The sequence below is a fragment of the Scyliorhinus torazame genome, chromosome 18 (genome assembly GCF_047496885.1).
Source record: "Scyliorhinus torazame isolate Kashiwa2021f chromosome 18, sScyTor2.1, whole genome shotgun sequence".
Classification (NCBI taxonomy): domain Eukaryota; kingdom Metazoa; phylum Chordata; class Chondrichthyes; order Carcharhiniformes; family Scyliorhinidae; genus Scyliorhinus; species Scyliorhinus torazame.
This window is the reverse complement of record NC_092724.1, coordinates 43,751,823-43,772,540: the sequence shown is the minus strand read 5'-3', so window position 1 is coordinate 43,772,540 and position 20,718 is coordinate 43,751,823. Positions and strand designations below refer to the sequence as shown.

The 20,718-nt window shown below is 40.9% G+C and overlaps 1 protein-coding gene across 2 annotated transcripts in view; it reads left to right on the top strand.

The window, feature by feature from the left end:
- The window catches only part of tmem259 (transmembrane protein 259), a 97,199-nt gene that overhangs the window by 17,601 nt on the left and 58,880 nt on the right, over positions 1 to 20,718 (top strand). For both annotated transcript variants that reach the window (XM_072482681.1, XM_072482680.1), the window contains exon 2: positions 10,274 to 10,525. In XM_072482681.1, the coding sequence (XP_072338782.1) occupies positions 10,274 to 10,525 (252 nt within the window). The remainder of the gene's footprint in view (positions 1 to 10,273; positions 10,526 to 20,718) is intronic.

Here is a 20,718-nt window from a genome sequence, read left to right as displayed (position 1 = left end):
TGATTTTCATCTTCTAATGCCCGTGCCTGTGTTTGCTATGAGTCTTCACTTACGTAGTCTGCAGTTTTGCTGCAAAGGACAGTGTTTGGAGCAAGCCTGAACTCATACTAATGACGTTGGTTTCCAAGACTTCAACGTATCTTTTTTATTGATATTATTGCTAAAAATACAGATTTTTTTTTTTAGTAAAACAAGCAATAGGACAAATGTGTGCATATGCAGATCAGTATGACAGCAAACAGATGCACGTAACTAATAATCCAGAAAAAATAAAAGTTTCAGCCGGATATAGATCTAAACCGCCAAAAGGATGCATTTGCTATACCAATGGAACATAGGAGATGATGGCAATTGTTTTTGAGAGTCATTCCTTATTTAACCTTACTTGCGTTGGAAGCATTCCGAGAAGGTACACTACGCTCATTTCCTGGGTTGATGTGTTTTTTCCCAATTAAGGAGCAATTTACCATGGTCAATTCACCTACCCTGCCCATCTTTATGGTTGTGGGGTGAGACCCACGCAGACACTGGGAGAATGTGCAAACTCCACAAGGACAGTCATCTGCGTCTGGGTTCGAACTCGGGCCTTGGTGCTGTGAGGTTGCAGTGCTAACCACTGTGCCACCATGCTGCTCCTGAGTTGATGGATTTGTGTTATGAGAAAAGGTTGAGCAAGTTGAGCCAATACTCGTTGGAATTTAGAAAAATGAAAGGTGATTTATAGAAACATATAAAATTCTGAGGAGGCTTGACAGGGTAGATGCTGAGAAGATGTTTCCACTTGTGGAAGAATCTAGAACTAGGGATCACAGTTTCAAAATAAGGCATCTCTCGTTTAAGACAAATACTTTCCTATCTGAGGACCATTAGTGTTTTGGAATTTTCTTCCCCAGTGAGCACTGGAGACTGAGCCATTTCATATATTCAAAGCTGAGTTAGACAGATTTTTGATTCACACAGGAGTAAAGAGTTATGAGGCAGAGTGGTCAGGGACGAAGGTGGATTAAGGCCACAATTAGATCAGCCATGATCTTATTGAGTGTTGGAGCAGGCATGATGGGCTGAATTCTTACTCCTATTTTATAGAATCTACAGTGCAGAGGGAGGCCATTCAACCCATCGAGTCTGCAGGCCTTGGAAAGAGCACCCTACTTAAGCCCACGCCTCCAATCTATCCCAGTAACCCCACCTAACCTTTTTGGACACTAAGGGCAATTTAGCATGGCCAATCTACTAACCTGAACATCTTTGGACTGTGGGAGGAAACCGGAGCACCTGGTGGAAACCCACGCAGACATGGGGAGAATGTGCAGACTCAGCACAAACTGTGACCCAAGCCGGAAATTGAACCCGAGACCCTGGAGCTATGAAGCAACCATGATAACCACTGTGCTACAGTGCTTATGTATTCATGTTGCCAAAATGCTATTGCCTCTAGGGTGTATCGTTAAATCAAAGTTGCTCACCTTTTTCTTCTTTATTGGGCCAGGGTGGGGGATATTTCACATAATATAAAAGTGCAATGCTGTGGATGCTGGTAATCTGAAATAACAAAACTCTGTAAAAACTCCGATCTGGCAGCATCTATGGAGACAGAAAGAATTAATGTTATGACTCTCCTTTGGAATTTGATGTATTGGGGATATTTTTCATTTGGGTCTCTTGTTCTAGTTTCTAATTCCCTACGCTCTTCGTGGCAATGCTGCTGCAATGTCATCTTGATTTTCCTGCACCCGTGCATGATTTGATTGTCTACTGACCAGAATTGAGAGAGAAACCACACTTCAGCTGCCATTTACTCTATGACAAACCACTCTCTTGACCTTGGAATTTGTTCCCTTGTGGGTTCAGTAAATATCTGTTGACTCCTGTAAAGTTAATTTTGTTTTTTTTCTAAAATTCTCTCTCTAATTTCTTCTTTTCCCCCTTGTTATGTGCATAGTTTTTCTGCAAATAACTAACTTCTTTCTTGTACCTTAAATGCAGTCTATTTAAATAGGCCTTCAGTACTGAGTAGTGTCCATTCAGCGACTTTCATTTTTACTGAGATTAATTCTGCACCATTGAACTCTGCATTTAAATTATATATATTTTTAAAATTCTTTCATGGGATGTGGATGTCGCTGGCGAGTCCAGCATTTATTGCCCATCCCTAATTGCCCATGAGCTTATCTGTCATGTCCACAGATGCTGCCTAATCTAAATATCCTAAGCATTTTCTGTTTTCGCAAACATTGTTTCACACTGTTTCTGCAAAGCCTATTTTACTATGCTTGCGATGCTATGTAAATACAAGTTTTTCATATTTCAGCCTGCATCGGCAGTATTTTTTGTTTTTTGTTCACTTTAGCTCATAGGAGAATGTGGAAAAGTAATGTATCAATTGGAAGAACATTAAGGACAGTATAGGACTACAGCATGATGGTATAGGGTAGATTCTAACTGGTTCTCAAGTTCTGGCATAATTGCTAAATTACTATTTTGTGTCTGTCTATATTCCTGTGGATGTAGCTTAAGTGCCAGTATTAAAAGCCTTTATTAATATTAAAATAGATAAGTAATGATAGCTTGAATAGTTTGGAAGAGCTAAAAATTAATAAGGCTTCAGGATGATACCCATACAAGGGTAATTCAACAGATAGAATAGGTGCTCTGTGAGCCCCTTGCCCATTCTTAGGAGTTTAGGATGTTCCCTTAGACTAAAGGCTATCTCATATCGTTCCTTTTTTAAAAAAAGTAGGGGATAAATCAAAGCGTGGGACCTATTAGTTTTTCAGACTGACATCCATTATTGGGAAGGTGCTCAAAGGGATCACAAGCGGATGCCCTTTATGATCACTGGGAAAGGAATGAAGAAACCATTAGATTTTCACTTCTGTAAAAAAAAAAGGTTACGCCAGACAAATTTGCTAAGATTGTCCACTTGGACTTACAAAAAAACCTTTTATAAAGTACCTCAAATAGGTTATTTCACACGATAGAATCATTTTTCCTAGCGTTTTAAAAATAAATTTAGAGTACCCAATTCTCTCTTTTTTTTTTCAATTAAGGGACAATTTAGCGTGGCCAATCCACCTATCCTACTCTTGGGTTGTGGGGGTGAGACTCACACAGACACTGGGAGAATGTGTAAACTCCACACTGACAGCGACCCGGGGCCGAGATCGAACCCGGGTCATCAGCGCTGTGAGGCAGCAGTGCTAACCACTGCACCACCACGCTGCACTTACACAAGCGAATCTTGTGGTATTAATAAAAATTTGAAATGTTCAATTTGTAATTGGTTCCAGTCCTGTAGCCAAAAAGTTGTAGTTGCAGATGGAGTTCAGCTTGGAGATATGTTACAACTGGTGCCCATCAGTGATCAGCTGGGTCTGCTATACTTCACAATCTTTATTATTGACTTGGATAGTGGATTGGTATGTAATTTTGCAGATGATACTAAATTGCAATGGGATAAGATGGAACAGAAATGGGGGCAGTTCGCCGCCACTTTCTGAAGGATTAGGGTTAAGGACAATTGGGGATGGGCAATAAATGTTGGTGTCATGCAAGAGTGCCTTTAAGAAATGGATGTGTAAGCAATGTACCTTTAAGAAAACAGTGGAGCTCCGGTAAGCCATTTTGCAGGTTTTTAGTTTCAGTTTAAAAGCAGTCTGTTTGTTTCCAGAGAGCTGCAAGTTTTGCAGTTGGAGAAAGCAAGTTGTGTGTGTCCAGAGAGCTGCAGGAAAAAAACAAGGGGCTGGAGCTGAAATCAACCAAGCTAATATATCTCTGCCATTCTACAGAAAATATATATATCCTTTAACACCTGTTTAAAGGTGTTAAGTCTCTTGGAAGTTTGAAGGAACATTTTAAGGAATTATTTACTGTTGCAATATTTTCTGAGTTATCTTTGAAGTAAGGGGTGTTAAGATATCCAATGTTTATTTAAGATGTTAAGTTGAGTTCATGGAGTAAACAGTGTTTTGGGTTTAAAAACCCACGTGTCCATAATTGTAATCCCACACCAAGGGAAAAAGCCGCGTGCTCGGAAAAGCAACAAATCCATTAAAGGGAGAGGTTGGTTGAACTCCATGATACATTTTGGGGTTCTGAAAACGCCTCGCCCATAACAATGGATTAGTGAGAAGCTAGGTGGAAAGGTGAGCGGGTAGTTTGTTGTGTGCATGGATAGGCAGGCTGGTGTGTAGGATATTGGATAAGAAATAATGTTAGTGTCCTCATTATATACATAGAATAGACAGCTTAGAAACAGGCCATTTAGCCCAACAATCTCTGGGCAAAGATATGTCTCCAGAATTTCCTATTGTATTTATTGGTGACTATCATATCGATAATGGCAGCTCTAGTGGCGCAGTGGGTAGCGTTCCTGCCTCTGAGTCAGGTAGCCGTGGGTTCAAATGTCACTCCAGGACATGATGGTCAAAATGATGACAGGCTAGCGACCTTTTCCAGGTAATCCTAGCTATGTTATCTTTGAAGTAAGGGGTGTTAAGAGATCCAATGTTTATTTCAGTTGTTAAGTTGAGTTCATGGAATAAACAGTGTTTTGTGTTTAAAAACCCACGTGTCCATAATTGTAATCCCACACGTAAGGAAAAAGCCGCGTGCTCGGAAAAGCAATAAATCCATTAAAGGGAGAGGTTGGTTGAACTCCATGATACATTTTAGGGTTCTGAAAACGCCTCGCCCATAACATTGGACTTGCCAGCGATGCCCACACCCCATGAAAGAATAACAAAAATCAGATTGAAACGATTTAAATGTGCAAGGGGAATGGATCACAATGCAAATTACATTTAATTTAGATACACTAAAGTTGTGCTTGTTGGTATGGTCAGCACAGAATGCACCTATCGTTTTCAGGAAATAATACGGAAAGGAATTGGGAGAGACTAGGATCTTTGTGTTACACTGATCAATATAGAGAAACGGGAGCTAAAGTTATTTTAATAGAACCATTCATTCATTATAAATTATTTTGACACTCTGCAGGTCGCTGGTCAAACCACATTTAGAGTACTGTGCCCAATCTTTGTCTTCCCACATGGTTGATGATATATTAGTCTTGGAAAGGGTTCAGAGGAAAGTTAAAAGATTGAATTTGTCGAACAGAGAAAGTTAAGAGGAGATCTGATAGAGGTGTTCAGAGTCGTGAAGGATTTAGATAGAGTAAATAAGGCAAAACTGTTTGCAGTGTCAGTGGGTGCGTAAAAAGGGGGCATAGATTTAAGGTGATTGGTAGAAGAACTAGAGGTGACATTTGGGAACCTTTTTCTACACCGAGTTATGATTTTGAATGGACTGTCTGAAAGAACAGTACAAGTGGGTATAATCATAGCATTCAAAAGATAATTTAGTAAGCACTTGAAGGGGGAAAAAGTAACAGGCGTTTTGGAAAAGCGCATGGAACTGGAATTAATTGGATAGCTTACCAAAGAGCTGGCACAGGTATGGTGGGCTGAATGCTGAGATTATATGATTATATTATCTTGTTAAAGCGAACCTTTATTCCTAAAAGGCCGTGAAATCTAATTTCCCCTGACTAATTTGTTGGTTTGGTAAGGGAATTGTGCGAGAGGTAACATATTTTGTTATGGTCAGAACCAAATAACGTTCGGTAACCAGCTTTCTATATTTTTCAAAAATTCACAGCGGTGGGCAAACTGCTGCATGTTTACACACCCACTGACACTGCAAACAGTTTTATTTATGGTATCCAAGGGTTTTGCAGCTATCTCACTCACTCTGTTGAACATTGGAGAGATGGTTGTTGGAAAACAGCTCAGCTCCAGAATCAGCATGAGCAGTCGTATTGAAGAATAGGCCAGAGCTGTGAAAATGTTGCTTGTAGCATCATACACACATTACACCACGACTAAATGAATAGCAAAATCAATGTACTGTTTACAGTGACCTCTTCACATTTAAAACCTGATCCATTTCCACAACTATGCTTTGAAATGTGTAATGATTTATTATAGTGATGTGTAGCTAGGTGTACTTTGGATTCTGACAATCATGGATATGCTGTTTGGAAGTTTGAATTTTGCCCACTCCTGAAAAAAGCTTGATAATTCACCGCTACAATACCCACCATCTGATTATAGACTTAGTATTTTTGATTGTGTTTTACAAGGAAATCAGCGTTGGGCTTGGTGCCAAGGCAGGCAAAAAGGTGCCTGAACATGGACCTAAATAACAAAGTAAGCTAGAAGAATTAACAAGGGTACATTGTACTCCAAACAAAAACTCTCACGGCATGGTACTGTTCACCATGTTCACAATTTTTCTGTTCCTTCTCTCTCCTTGTTTATTTAATTACAAACCAGTTTACTAAGAAAAGCATACTGCCCCGAATGGCCTACTATATAAGAACATTACGATGATTGAACTGGGCAACAGTTGTACTATACAGTTGTTCTCAGCACAGGGATGAATACAAATCGGCGAGGATTCTGCATTGTAAATCTATGATTGCTGTACCACCACTTCTGGAATATGCATACAAGGTCATGCATTGGATGAGGGTGGGTTTGGGTTTTATGGTTCCCATGATCAAATAACATTCAGCCACTCACTGTAATGGGGAATATTTCTGGTGATGGGAGCACTGGTGATTTGTCAACAATATTCATGCCATGGCACCTTTAACATAGATGCACTTTAACATAATTCACTTCATGGGAGTTTCATTAGACAAAAATTAACATGGAGCAAAAAACAGGGCATTAGGGCAGGATGATCAAAAGATTTAAGAGGCAGATTAAAGCAGAGCTTTAAGAGCTTTAATGGGAGAGAAAGGCAGAGGTTTTGAGAGGAAATTCCAAACCACGGCCTAGATCATTGATAGGCAACCTAGGCTAGTGAGTGGGCCGCATGAGAGACCCTTTTTCATCTCAGTGGACCGCACAATTGAAATTAGACATGTTGACTAACCATGACCCTATGGATAAGATTGAATACATTTAAAAATATTTCAAAATGAGTTCTAGAAAATGCTTAATCATTCACATATGAATAGAACTGCCATCAACTTCAAATGGTAAAAGCAAGCAAAGTGGACCATGTAGTGGTGCCCCATCCCAAAAGCTCCTCCAGGAAGTAAGGAGCCCAAACTGTTAAATAAAGAAAGAATTCCACATAAAAGAAATGTTTCATATTTTTGAAAACTCTCTGATACTTTTTTATGAAATGGAAGTGCAGCCTAAAGAAATGTTGTTTGAAACAGCAACAAATAGCTACAACAGTTGTCGGTACCACATGGGAGTCATAGATTTTTAATCCCAATTCAATTTGTCTGACCACAGTAACATTTTAATAGGATCCACTGATTTAATGGATCTATAACCTTTTACCCTATAGCAGTGCTGCTGAAATCCATCAGTGATTTCCTCATCGGTGAAGTGTAGGAAATGAATGTTGTTTCACCTTTGATGTTTCGATGGCTTCAAGAAAATTGAAAATATTTGCATGTATAAAAATGTATTATCTTGTTTCAATTTGGGCACTTAATTCAGTAACATATGGTGTCTGAAGGGGAAGGAAACTTGTAAAGAGTTAAAATTGAACTAATCTGTCAGTACTTCAAAAAGGAATAACATCAGAGACCGCCAATTGCCAGTGTAATAATGTTAAACAGGAAAGCCTTCCATTAACTTTCATGTCATAAAAATTATCATAAAATTTAAATAGGAACTCCAGGGGCTCACTTCTGAAAATTGACACGTTAAATATTTATTTGAAGGTGCCAAGAAGAGCAAGTGGACATTTATTTAGGAAATTGCCTGCTCCTTGCAGTTTACTCTTAATTGTTTCTTCCTTCTGAGCTATTTAATGTTTTTTTGTGAATGGAGCTCTGGTAAAATGTACCCATCCAATTCAGGTTAAGTACACACTGGTGTTTTTCTAACCCTCCTGGAAAATGGGCATTTGATCAGAAACGTGTCCATGAACTTTTCTGAATGTTATATTTGGATCCCAGAACAGACCAACTTCCTCTGTTTTCTGTAACCTTGCCAAAAATCAATGTATTTTGAAGATTAAGGATCGTGTCCTCACAGAATTGTTACCACACAAAAGGAGGCCATTTGGCCATTGTGTGCGCACTGGCTCTCCAGACGAGCATCATGACTTAGTGCCATTCCGCTTCCATTTCCCTGTACCCCTGCATATTGTTTCTATTCAAATAATCATCAAATACCCTTTTGAACGCCTTGATTGAACTAGCCTCTGCTGCACTTACAGGCAGTACATTCTAAACTGGAGCCATTCGCTGTGTGAAAAAACATTTTCTCTCATGTTAGCCTCTTTTGCAAATCACTTTAAATCTGAGCTCTTTCTTTCTTGATCATTTTACGAGCAAGAACAGCATTTCCCTATCTGCTCCGTCCATCCCCCTCATGATTTTGAACATCTCTATCAAATCTCATCTCAGCTTTCACTCCTAGGAGAACAATCCCAACCTCTTCAATCTTTCCTCATAATTGAGGTTTCTAATCCCTGGAACCATTCTTGTAAACCTCTGCTGCGCTCTCCCCAGTGCATTCACATCCATCCTGTAGTGTGGTGCCCAGAACTGTACACCATATTCCTGTTGTAATTATGCAACACTCAAAGCTTAGGGCACTGATTTCATGTTGTGATTGAACTTGGTTTGATCTGTTGGGAATGCCCGCACCGGTTTGATGCAAGAGGTAGAAATTAGATTATGTAAATATTGTCTGGAGTGCAAACTACTCCTTATGATTTGCTTTAAAGTGTGCTTTGAGAAATAAACAATTTCAATGGGGCTTCTTTTGAAAACCACACTTCGTTTTCTGACACAGCATCAGCCTTTAAATTTGCTTCCAACTCTCTTATTTCCTTTAATTTTCTAGTGAGTACCAGACTCTGATATGTAGTACAGGTTGATTTTAGTGTGAAAATGGAGAGAACCAGCTCCATAAGGCTAGTTAACTTTTCTATAATATATCCCCTTGCAGATTTGTGGACCTGTATTTATCAGGGTCAATATTGGGTAGTTTCTTTGCAGGTCTCATCATTTGTATGTTGTTCCTGGCACTAATTTCAGTAAATTTGGATAGATTAATGTTCAAGTTTAGGTCTACATTCTGCACTCAACATTAATACTTTCAATCTAGTGAATGCTTTTTCACTTTTTATCATGTAGTTAAAGTAGCTTGATGAGCATTGATTTTAGATATTATTATACGCATTTAATTTCAAATTTGAGTGGTCAGAGCAGCTTGATGTCTAGTAGATGTTGCAAATTTATATGAAGTGGGTCATTGTGTCTAAAACAATGTATTCCATGTTTTGACAATATGCAAGTTGGGTACCTCCAATAGTGGAAAGTTTCTGTAAGGTTTCAATTACAAAGATTTAAACGCTCATCTAAGTGTGAAGATTGCAACTATTTTTTTTCCTCCGAGTTAAAAGTATTCATGTTGAGTGCATTTTAACCACCAGAGGAGTGGTTGCACAATCTGGCACCCCCAGCAGAAGTGGCACTTGCAGTTAACGTATCTTGAACAAGAGTGCTATCAAGCATACTTGCAATCTGTTTGGCAATTTCCCTTACAAATTATGGACTGGAACATAAATTCCCTACAGTGCAGAAGGAGGACATTCAGCCCATTAAGTCTGCATCAACCCTCCAAAAGAACACTCTACTTAGGCCCACTCCCCTGCTCTATCCCTTTAAACCTGCGCATTGATCCTGGCCGATCCACCTGTCACATCTTTGGACACCAAGTGGCAATTTAGCATGGCCAATCCACCTAATTTTCATATTTTTGGACTGTGGGAGGAAACCGCAGAACCCAGAAGAAACCCACACAGACATGGAGAGAATGTGCCGGAATCGAACCATGGTTCCCAGCGCTGAGGCAGTGTCAGTCAGCATTAAGCACTCCTAAGTCAGGGGTTGCATCTTTCTGGGTACTTTATCTAAAACATGTTTTCAGACTGAATTTCTTGCCAGAATCAGATAATACTAAATAAACTGTATGACAACCTCAATTAAGCAACATCAGTAAATAACCTGTCTACTCTGCAAAGTTCCATCTCAATCCCTAGTTTTGAAGTATATTGGGAAAATAGGTGCATTGATGTTACACTTCACACAGAGAAGCTTGGTAATCTCAACCCTGTTGTTTTATTTTAGTAAATAAGTTATGCACAATTTGTCACCTATCCCATTCCCCAAAAAACTCACCATATGCTTTTTGAGAGAAAATGTTAATTGTGTCTTTCTTTTATTTTGCAGGCTCTTTTTGTCCTTTTCATTTTGGCCTACATTCATATTGCCTTTTCCCGCTCTCCAATCAATTGCTTAGAGCACGTCCGTGAGAAGTGGCCACGGGATGGGATCCTCCGTGTTGAAATCCAACGCAACTCAAGCCGTGCCCCCATTTTCCTTCAGTTCTACGACTCTGAAAATTTTGCAGGCATGGTAAAGGAGCCAGCAGAAGATGAAGAAGAGCTGACCATAGAAATGTTTGACAACAGTTCCATACAGGTGTGATTACTGTTCTGATTGTAGTATGCAAGGCACTACAATTGGAGCATTGTTCATTTTGATTCAGTTCTGGTAAAATATCAGTTTGAAGCTTTCATGTTTTTAAAAATGTCATTTGAAGTTTGTGTCGGCAATTTACAATGAGTCAGGAAGAAAATAGAACAAATGAAAATACAATTTGGATATTAATGGAAAGTGGAGATGGAGAAAATAACTTTTCCCCACAGTAGCCTAATCTTGGTCACTTAACACAAGCTGTACACACTAATGCTGTTAACTTTGAATTCCAGCCAAAGGAGGTTAATTTGGTGAATTGGGCATGAAGATGTAAACAAAAACCCAGTAAAGGATTAAATAATTTTTTTCTTATTGTCTGCTGGAGTGGTGTTCTGATTGATCGATTTCAGTCTTCGTTCCTGGACCACTCCTCTAAATAAAAGCAGAACTGTCCAACAGCCGACTCTGGAAACTCCCATTAATTTCTATGCATTTGAATTTTGAGGAGCTGGAGGTTTAGAAAGACTTGTTTCTAGCAGTGTAACCTCATTGCTGGATAATATCTTGAGTTGTTCATATCAGCAGCTACAGATATTTGCAAGTAATGGCCTAGATTTGTATATGTTAAATTGCTGTCTTAGTTCCACCTATTAAAGCAAATAAGCTTGGAATTCTCTGAAGTTATTGCGTTGACACATACCCACAAACTCAAATTTAGTTAGATATGGAAAGTTGTTGAGCAGAAACTAAACAGTTCTACAGAAAGAAAAACATATATATAAATTTTTCATTTGAATTGCTGATGGTGGGATGTCCTAGCTCATAATAGCATTTTCTGCTACTTCGGCCCACTCCCTTAAGACCATAAGACATAGGAGCGGAAGTAAGGCCATTCAGCCCATCGAGTCCACTCCACCATTCAATCATGGCTGATTTCAACTCCATTTGCCCGCTCTCTCTCCATAGCCCTTAATTCCTCGACAAATCAAGAATTTATCAACTTCTGTCTTAAAGACACTCAATGTCCCGGCCTCCACCGCCCTCTGTGGCAATGAATTCCACAGACCCACCACTCTCTGGCTGAAGGAATTTCTCCTAATCTCTGTTCTAAAGTGACTCCCTTTTATTCTAAGGCTGTGCCCCGGGTCCTAGTCTCCCCTGCTAATGGAAACAACTTCCCTACGTCCACCCTATCTAAGCCATTCATTATCTTGTAAGTTTCTATTAGATCTCCCCTCAACTTCCTAAACTCCAATGAATATAATCCCACGAACCTCCGACATTCATCGTATGTTGGGCCTACCATTCCTGGGATCATCCGTGTGAATCTCCGCTGGACCCGCTCCAGTGCCAGTATGTCCTTCCTGAGGTGTGGGGCACAAAATTGCTCACAGTATTCTAAATGGGACCTAACTAATGCTTTATAAAGCTTCAGAAGTACAACCCTGCTTTTATATTCCAAGCCTCTTGAGATAAATGACAACATTACATTTGCTTTCTTAATTACGGACTCAACCTGCAAGTTTACCTTTAGAGAATCCTGGACTAGGACTCCAAAGTCCCTTTGCACTTCAGCATTATGAATTTTGTCACCGTTTAGAAAATAGTCCATGCCTCTAGTCTTTTTTCCAAAGTGCAAGACCTCGCACTTGCCCACGTTGAATTTCATCAGCCATTTCGTGGACCACTCTCCTAAACTGTCTAAATCTTTCTGCAGCCTCCCCATACTACCTGCCCCTCCACCTATCTTTGTATCATCGGCAAACTTAGCCAGAATGCCCTCAGTCCCGTCATCTAGATCGTTAATATATAAAGAGAACAGCTGTGGCCCCAACACTGAACCCTGCGGGCCACCACTCGTCACTGGTTGCCATTCCGAAAAAGAACCTTTTATCCCAACTCTCTGCCTGACAGCCAATCGTCAATCCATGTTAGTACCTTGCCTCGAATACCATGGGCCCTTATTTTACTCAGCAGTCTCCCGTGAGGCACCTTATCAAAGGCCTTTTGGAAGTCAAGATAGATAACATCCATTGGCTCTTCTTGGTCTAACCTATTTGTTATCTCTTCAAAGAACTCTAACAGTTTGTCAGGCATGACCTCCCCTTACTAAATCCATGCTGACTTGTCCTAATCCGACCCTGCACTTCCAAGAATTTAGAAATCTCATCCTTATCAATGGGTTCTAGGATCTTGCCAACAACTGAGGTTAGGCTAATTGGCCTATAATTTTCCATCTTTTTCCTTGTTCCCTTCTTGAACAGGGGGGTTACAACAGCGATTTCCCAATCCTCTGGGACTTTCCCTGACTCCAGTGACTTTTGAAAGATCATAACTAACGCCTCCACTATTTCTTCAGCTATCTCCTTTAGAACTCTAGGATGTAGCCCACCTGGGCCCGGAGATTTATCAATTTTTAGACCTCTTAGTTTCTCTAGCACTTTCTCCTTTGTGATGGCTACCATATTCAATTCTGCCCCCTGACTCTCCTGAATTGTTGGGATATTACTCATGTCTTCTACTGTGAAGACTGACGCAAAGTACCTATTTAGTTCCTCAGCTATTTCCTTGTCTCCCATCACTAGATTACCAGCGTCATTTTGGAGCGGCCCAATGTCTACTTTTGCCCTCCGTTTGTTTTTAATATATTTAAAGAAACTTTTACTATCATTCCTAATGTTGCTGGCTAGCCTACCTTCATAATTGATCCCCTCTTTCCTTATTTCTCTCTTTGTTATCCTCTGTTTGTTTTTGTAGCCTTCCCAATCTTCTGACTTCCCACTATTTGCCACATTATAGGCTTTCTCTTTTGCTTTGATGCATTCCCTAACTTCCTTTGTCAGCCATGGCTGCCTAATCCCCCCTCTGATAACCTTTCTTTTCTTTGGGATTAACCTCTGTACTGTGCCCTCAATTACTACCAGAAACTCCTGCCATTGCTGTTCTACTGTCTTTCCCACTAGGCTCTGCTCCCAGTCGATTTTCGTCAGTTCCTCCCTCATGCCCCTGTAGTTACCTTTATTTAACTGTAACACCTTTACATCCGATTCTACCTTCTTTCTTTCAAATTGGATATTGAATTCTACCATTTTATGATCACTGCCTCCTAAGTGTTCCCTTACTTTAAGATCTTTAATCAAGTCTGGCTCATTACATAACACTAAGTCCAGAATGGCCTGTCCCCTCGTGGGCTCCATCTCAAGCTGTTCCAAAAAGCCCTCCTGTAAACATTCAATGAATTCCCTTTCCATGGGTCCACTGGCAGCATTATTTACCCAATCCACCTGCATATTGAAGTCCCCCATGATCACTGTGACCTTGCCTTTCTGACATGCACTTTCTATTTCGTGGTGCATTTTGTGCCCCTGGTCCTGTAGGAGGCCTATACATAACTCCCATTGTTATTTTTTGCCTTTGTGGTTCCTCAACTCTACCCACACAGACTCCACATCATCTGACCCTATGTCGTTTAGTGCTATTGATTTAATTTCATTCCTAATTAACAAGGCAACCCCGCCCCCTCTGCCCACCTCTCTGTCTTTTCGATAGGTTGTGAATCCTTGGATGTTTAAATGCCAGTCCTGAACCCCCTGCAACCACGTCTCTGTGATGCCTACCACATCATACCTGCCAGTCACAGTCTGTGCCACAAGCTCATCTACCTTGTTCCGTACACAGCGCGCATTTAAATATAGCACCTTTAATTCTCTATTGACCGTCCCTTTTTGTTTTCTTAGTGTGGTGGACCTTGGTTTACTGAGCCTTTCCATACACTGTGTCATATTTTGTGGGATGGGGACTATCGTAACCTCCTGAGTTCTGTCTTTTCGTGCTTTTTTGTATTCCTAAGCAGCTACGCTTCCCACTGATTACTTCACCTCTTGGTTCCCTGACCCCCCCCCCCCCCCCCCCCCCCCCCCAATCTCTAATTTAAAGTCCTATTGACCACCCTATTTACTCTTTTCGCCAGAACACTGGCCCCCAACGGTATAGGTCCCCCCTGTCCCAAAACTGATGCCAGTGTCCCATGAAAAGGAACCCCTCTTTCCCACACCACTCTTTCAGCCACGTGTTAACTTCCCTTATTCCTGCCTCCCTATGCCAATTTGCACGTGGCTCGGGCAGTAATCCGGAGATTATGACCCTTGAGGACCTGTTTTTTAATTTGAATCCTAGCTCTTTATAATCTCTAAACAGGTCCTCTTTTCTAGACTTGCCTATGTTGTTGGTACCGACATGGACCGCAACAACTGGATCCTCCCCCTCCCTCTCCAGTATCCTTTCAAGCCGGTCAGCGATGTCCCGCACCCTAGCACCGTGCAGGCAACATACCATGCGGGACTCTTTATCCTGCTCACAAAGGATACTATCTATCCCCCTGATAATAGAATCCCCTACAACTACAACTTGCCTATTTACTCCCTCCCCTTGAATGGCCTGCTGAACCATGGTGCCTTGGTCAGCTGACTCATCCTTCCTGCAGCCCTGTTCGCCATCCACACAGGGAGCAAGTGCCTCATACCTGTTGGACAGGGTCCAGGGCTGAGGCTCCTGAGTTCCTGACTTGCAGTCACACCCTGCTGTCCCTGGCCACTGGCAGGATTTAAACTACTTACCCTGACAGGTGTGACTGCCTCCTGAAACAGTGTCCAGGTAAGTCTCCCCCTCCCGGATGTGCCTCAGTGTTTGAAGCTCAGACTCCAGCTCATCCACTCTGAGCCGGAGCTCTTCGAGCAGCCAACACTTACTGCAGATGTGGTCGCTGCAGCTTGCAATGGGATCTGCCAGCTCCCACATCAAGCAGCTCAAGCACATCACCTGACCAGCCATCACTAATTAATTAATTAGTTTAATTTAAGTTTACGAGTTTAGCTGTGTTTTTTTAAAATTTGGGGCAGATTTGCTATCAACCAATCAGATCACAGCTTCCCTCTGACGTCCCTTTTGGGGGAAAAAACTGTAAAACAGGAAGTTACTGTTAGGTTTTTATACTCACAGAGACTGCTCCTCCTCCGAACAGCTCCCAAAATTAGGCCCGAAGAAAGAGAGAGAACAAAACAGTCGGGAAAAAGCACCTTCTCCCACTCTTCACCGAATTACCTCACTGCACCAAATTACCAAATTCTCACTCTGTGTCTCACTCACTCAGGCTGTGTCTCCTTGACCAGCGCAATGCTTGCTCTATCCCTTTAAACCAGTGCTGATGGAGACTGAAACTGAAAGTGGTAAATCTACTGAAATGGAGAGATAAAAGGGAGTGAGCTAAAAATGGCCAATGGTATGCATGAATATTGGGAAGAATGGAAAACATACCTATCCTAAAAGTTTTTTTCCAAAACTTGGGTTTTTTTCAGAACAAACACACTCTCTTCAATAAACTAGTTTACAATACAACTGTAACACTGCATTATTGCAGCTGCCAGATTTCTATTTGCTTGTATTCGTTTGGGTTCATTGTTACACTTCACAGAAGTTATCATATTGAGTGTTGAGATAATCTAAACATGTGGAAATCTTACACAGATTTATGATAGAGGAAACTGATTTGTCAGGTATGGTACAACTGCTAGACGTATTTAACATTATTTATACCATTAAGACCTGTGGAAAAGATCACCCTAATGCCACTTGTGTAATTTGCTTAATTAATCTTCCCATTGCTATTTCACCCTGGTGTTATTTACACTAAATGCTCTCCAGACACGTTTCAAATTTGGAAGGGCAATCTATAATTGTACTGCTCCCTATTTTTCTCACAAACTTCTACAGATGTGCCATAGAGAGCATCATATCCACTGCATCACAGCTTGGTATGGCAACTGCTCGGCACAAGATCGCAAGAAATTGCCGAGTGTGGTGAACTCAGCCCAACGCATCACACAAGTTTGCCACCTTCACATTGATTCTTTATACACCTCCCGCTGCCTCAGGTAGGCAGACAGCATTATCAGGGACCCCTCCCAACCAGGCTTTGCCTTCTTCCAGACCCTTCCATCAGACAGACGGTACAGAAGTCTGAAGATCCGCATATCCAGACATAGGAACAGCTTCTTCCCCACAGCCACTAGACTCCTCAACGACTCTCCCTTGGACCGATGTGTCCCCTGGAAGAACAATATTCACGACGCCTTATGCTGCTCTTGCTCATGTATTTGCTTTGTTTCACCCCTTGTTCCGCACTGTAACCAAACACTGTTTGTCGATGTACCATTTGTCAATGTACTCTGTCTATTATTATTTTTTGTCTACTACGTACGTACTGTGCACGCTCCCTTGGCCGCAGATAAATACTTTTCACTACTTCGGTACATGTGACAAATATTTTTTTTAAATAGAGGCAGTAGGAAAATACCACGTGCACTATTGCACTTTGTTATACCTTACTGACAACAGTGACTCTAGATGCTGTTATATAACCTGTGTAAATTGGTTAAGTAAAAACCCTACATGTGGCTTGGTGTAGTATAGATATGAGCTGACCACCGACTGTGCCAATCACATTATACCATCAGCAAAAAAAAAGTTAAATGAAAAACAGTAAAGACAAAATTGCTTTAATTTATTTAAGGTGAACTCCAAAAGTTGTTTATTCCTACTTGGCACAAGAGTACAAAGGAAACGGTGGCCAAACATTGGCTTACAAAGGAAATTAGAAATAGAATTAGATTCAAAGAAGAGACATATAAATTAGTTAAAATAAGCAATAGACCTGAGGATTGGGAACAGTTTAAAATTCAGCAAAGGCAGACCAAGGGATTGATTAAGATGGAGAAAATACAATTTGAAAGTAAACTAGCAGGGAACGTGAAAACTGACAATGTTTCTCCAGGTATGTAAAGAGAAAATGATTGATTAAAAACTAAAGGAGGCCACTTACGGTCAGAAACAGGGGAATTCATAGCGGGGAACAAAGAAATGATTGAGGTATTAAATTCACATTTTGCTTCTGTCTTCACAAAGGAAGACATGAATAATGTTCAGGAAGTTTTGAGAAACCCAAATTGTAGTGAGGAGCTGAAGGAAATTAGTATTAGTAAAGAAATGGTTTGGGGGAAATTAATGGGATTGAAGCGGTCAAATCTCCAGGGTCTGATAATCTTCATCCCAGAGTATTTAAGGAAGTGGTCCTAGAAACAGTAGATCCATTAGTGGTAATTTTCCATAATCCTTTGGACTCTTGAATGGCTCCTACAGATTGGAGGGTAGCAAATGTAACCCCGCTATTCGAAAAGGGAACTATAGACCAGTGAGCCTAACGTCGGTAGTAGGGAAGTTGCTGGAGTCCATTTTTGTTTTTAATTTAGTGTTCCCCATTCATTTTTTCCAATTAAGGGGTAATTTAGTGTGGCCAATCCACCTACCCTGCACATCTTTGGTTTGTGGGGGCGAAACCTACGCAAACATGGGGAGAATGTGCAAACAACACACGGACAGTGACCCAGAGCCAGGATCGAACCTGGGACCTTGGTGCCGTGAGGCAGCAATGCTAACCACTGCAGCACCATGCTGCCCTGCTGGAGTCCATTATTAAGGATTTCAAGGCACAGCATTTGGAAAGCAGTGGTATAAATCAGACAAAGTCAGCATGAATTTACGAACGGGAAACCATGCTTGACAAATCTACAAAAATCCTTTGAAGATGTAACTAGTAGAGTTGACAAGGGAGAACCGGTGGATGTGGCTTATTTAGATTTTCAGAAGGCTTTTGACAAGGTCTCGCATAGCAGATTACTACGTAAAATTAAAGCGCATGGCATTGCGGGTAGTGTCTTGAAATGGATAGAAAGCTGGCTAGCAGACAGGAAACAAAAAGTTGGATTTAATGGGCCTTGTTCCGATTGGCAGGCAGTGACTAGTAGGGTATGCAGGAATCTGTGCTAGGACCCCTACTGTCTACAGTGTATATATATATTAATGATTTAGACGAGGGAACTAAATGTATTATCTGAAAATTTGCAGATGGTACAAAGTTGGGCGGGAGGGTGAGCTGTGAGGAGGATGCAGGGATGCTTCAGTAGGATTTGGACAGGCTGAGTGAATGGGCATAAGCATGGCAGATGCATTATAATGTAGATAAACGTGAAGTTATCTGCTTCGGTAGCAAAAATAGGAAGGCAGCTTATTATTTGAATGGGTGTAAATTGGGAGAGATGGATTCTCTGAGACCTTCGTGCTCTTGTGCATCAATCGCTGAAAGTAAGCGCACAGATACAGCAAACAGTAAAGAAGGCAAATGGTATGCTGGCCTTCACAGTAAGAGGATTTGAGTATTGGGATAGGGATGTTTTACTGCAAGTGTATAGGGCATTGGTGAGGCCACACCTGGAGTATTGTGTGCAGTTTGCTGTCCTTTTCTGAGGAAGGATCTTCTTGTTATGGAGGAAGTGCCGTGAAGGTTTACCAGGCTGATACCTGGGATGGCGGGACTGTCATACGAGAAGAGTTGGTTAGGATTATATCCATTGGAGTTCAGAAGAGTGAGAGGGGACCTCGTAGAAACTTCTAACAGGATTAGACAGGGTGGATTCAGAAAGAATGTTTCCGAAGTGGGGGAATCCAGAACTAGGAGTCATGGTTTGAGGATAAGGAGCAAACCTTTTAGGACTGAGGTGAGGAGAAATTTCTTCACCCAGAGAGTGGTGAACCTGTGGAATTCGCTACCATAAAGTAGTTGAGGCCAAAACATTGTGTCATTTCAAGAAGGAATTAGATATAGTTCTTGGGGCTAAAGAAATCAAGGGATATGGTGGGAATGGCAGGATCAGGATAGGTGCAGCAAGCTCAGAGGGCCGAATGGCCACCTTCTGCTTCTATTTCCTGTGTATGTTTCTATGTATGGGTAACTCGTGTTCTATATGAGAAATAAGAACATAAGAAATAGGAGCAGGAGTAGACTATTCAGCCCATAGTTCATTCCGCTGTTCACAGATCATGGCTGATCATCTACTTTACCATATTCTTGCATAACCCCCATATCTTTTGATGCTTTTAATGTATAGAAACATATTGATCTCAGTCTTGAACGTACTTAATGACTAAGCCTCTACAGCCCTCTGAGGCAGAGAATTCCAAAGATCCGCCACCACCTGAGTGACTCCTCATCTCAGTCCTGAGTGGCCTGTATGCATGTAAATATACTTGTACAATTGTGTACACATGCATATATATGTGTACACTGTATAGTTTTATTGAAATCAGAATTGGAAATTGCTTTATGCATTAATGATTGTCTGGTTGCGTATAATGGAGATTTTGTTTATGAAGTGATATCCTTTGCAACCTATTATCCCCTTGTGTACTTTGAACTTTAACATACATTTTGTCCTCGTCTTCAGTCCACCTTAGCCACTATGATCCTCCTCTTTGGAACTTGTTGCCTTGTTCTGTTTGCTTTGGTACTTAATTCCCTCCTTTCCTCACGGCTTTTTAAAGCATCTGCAGAATCCTTGACTGATCTCATCCTAACAGTCTTGATTTCTCCCTTTCCTGCAGCTCAGTCAAATGTCAGTTGTGGGGAACCGCTTGAAATCTATTGTAATCAATTTAGAGAGTATTTAGAAAGGCATAGGATAATTGAGAACATGAATTGTTAAAAGCAAGAAATATTTAGCAAACTTGCTATTTTTAAAGAAATTACCATGTGGATGGAGGGAATGTTTTAAATGCAGTGTGTTTGGATTTTTCATAATGTTCCAAAGATGCTTGGATGATATAAATCAATAAGTAGCAACATGGATGGAGATTTAGTTGATGGACAAGAAACAAAGTGTTGAGGGCTAATTGGGTTTGGTCAGTTTGCTGAAGGATTGGAAGTGACTGATCCCAGATGTCAATGCTAGAAATAGCGAGTCATCAATTCATAATTGTCACTGTAACTTTAGGAAAAAGATTTGGGAAAATGCCTTCAAATGAAGAGTTGTTGAAGTGTGTAATGCTCTACTACAGGGAGTAATTGAAGCATCTTTTAAAGGAACAGTGGCTGAATACTTGAAACGGGAAGATGCAGACCTGTAGGGGTAGAAAGAGTATGGTGGTGGGATCAGTTTTGGCTTGTTTTGGCAAAGGGCTGGGCACAACTGTGATGATCTAAATGGCTGCTTTGACAAAGAGTCATCCAGACTCAACGTTAGCTCTGTGCTCTCTCCACAGATACTATCAGACCAGCTGAGATTGTCCAGCATTTTCTGTTTTTGTTT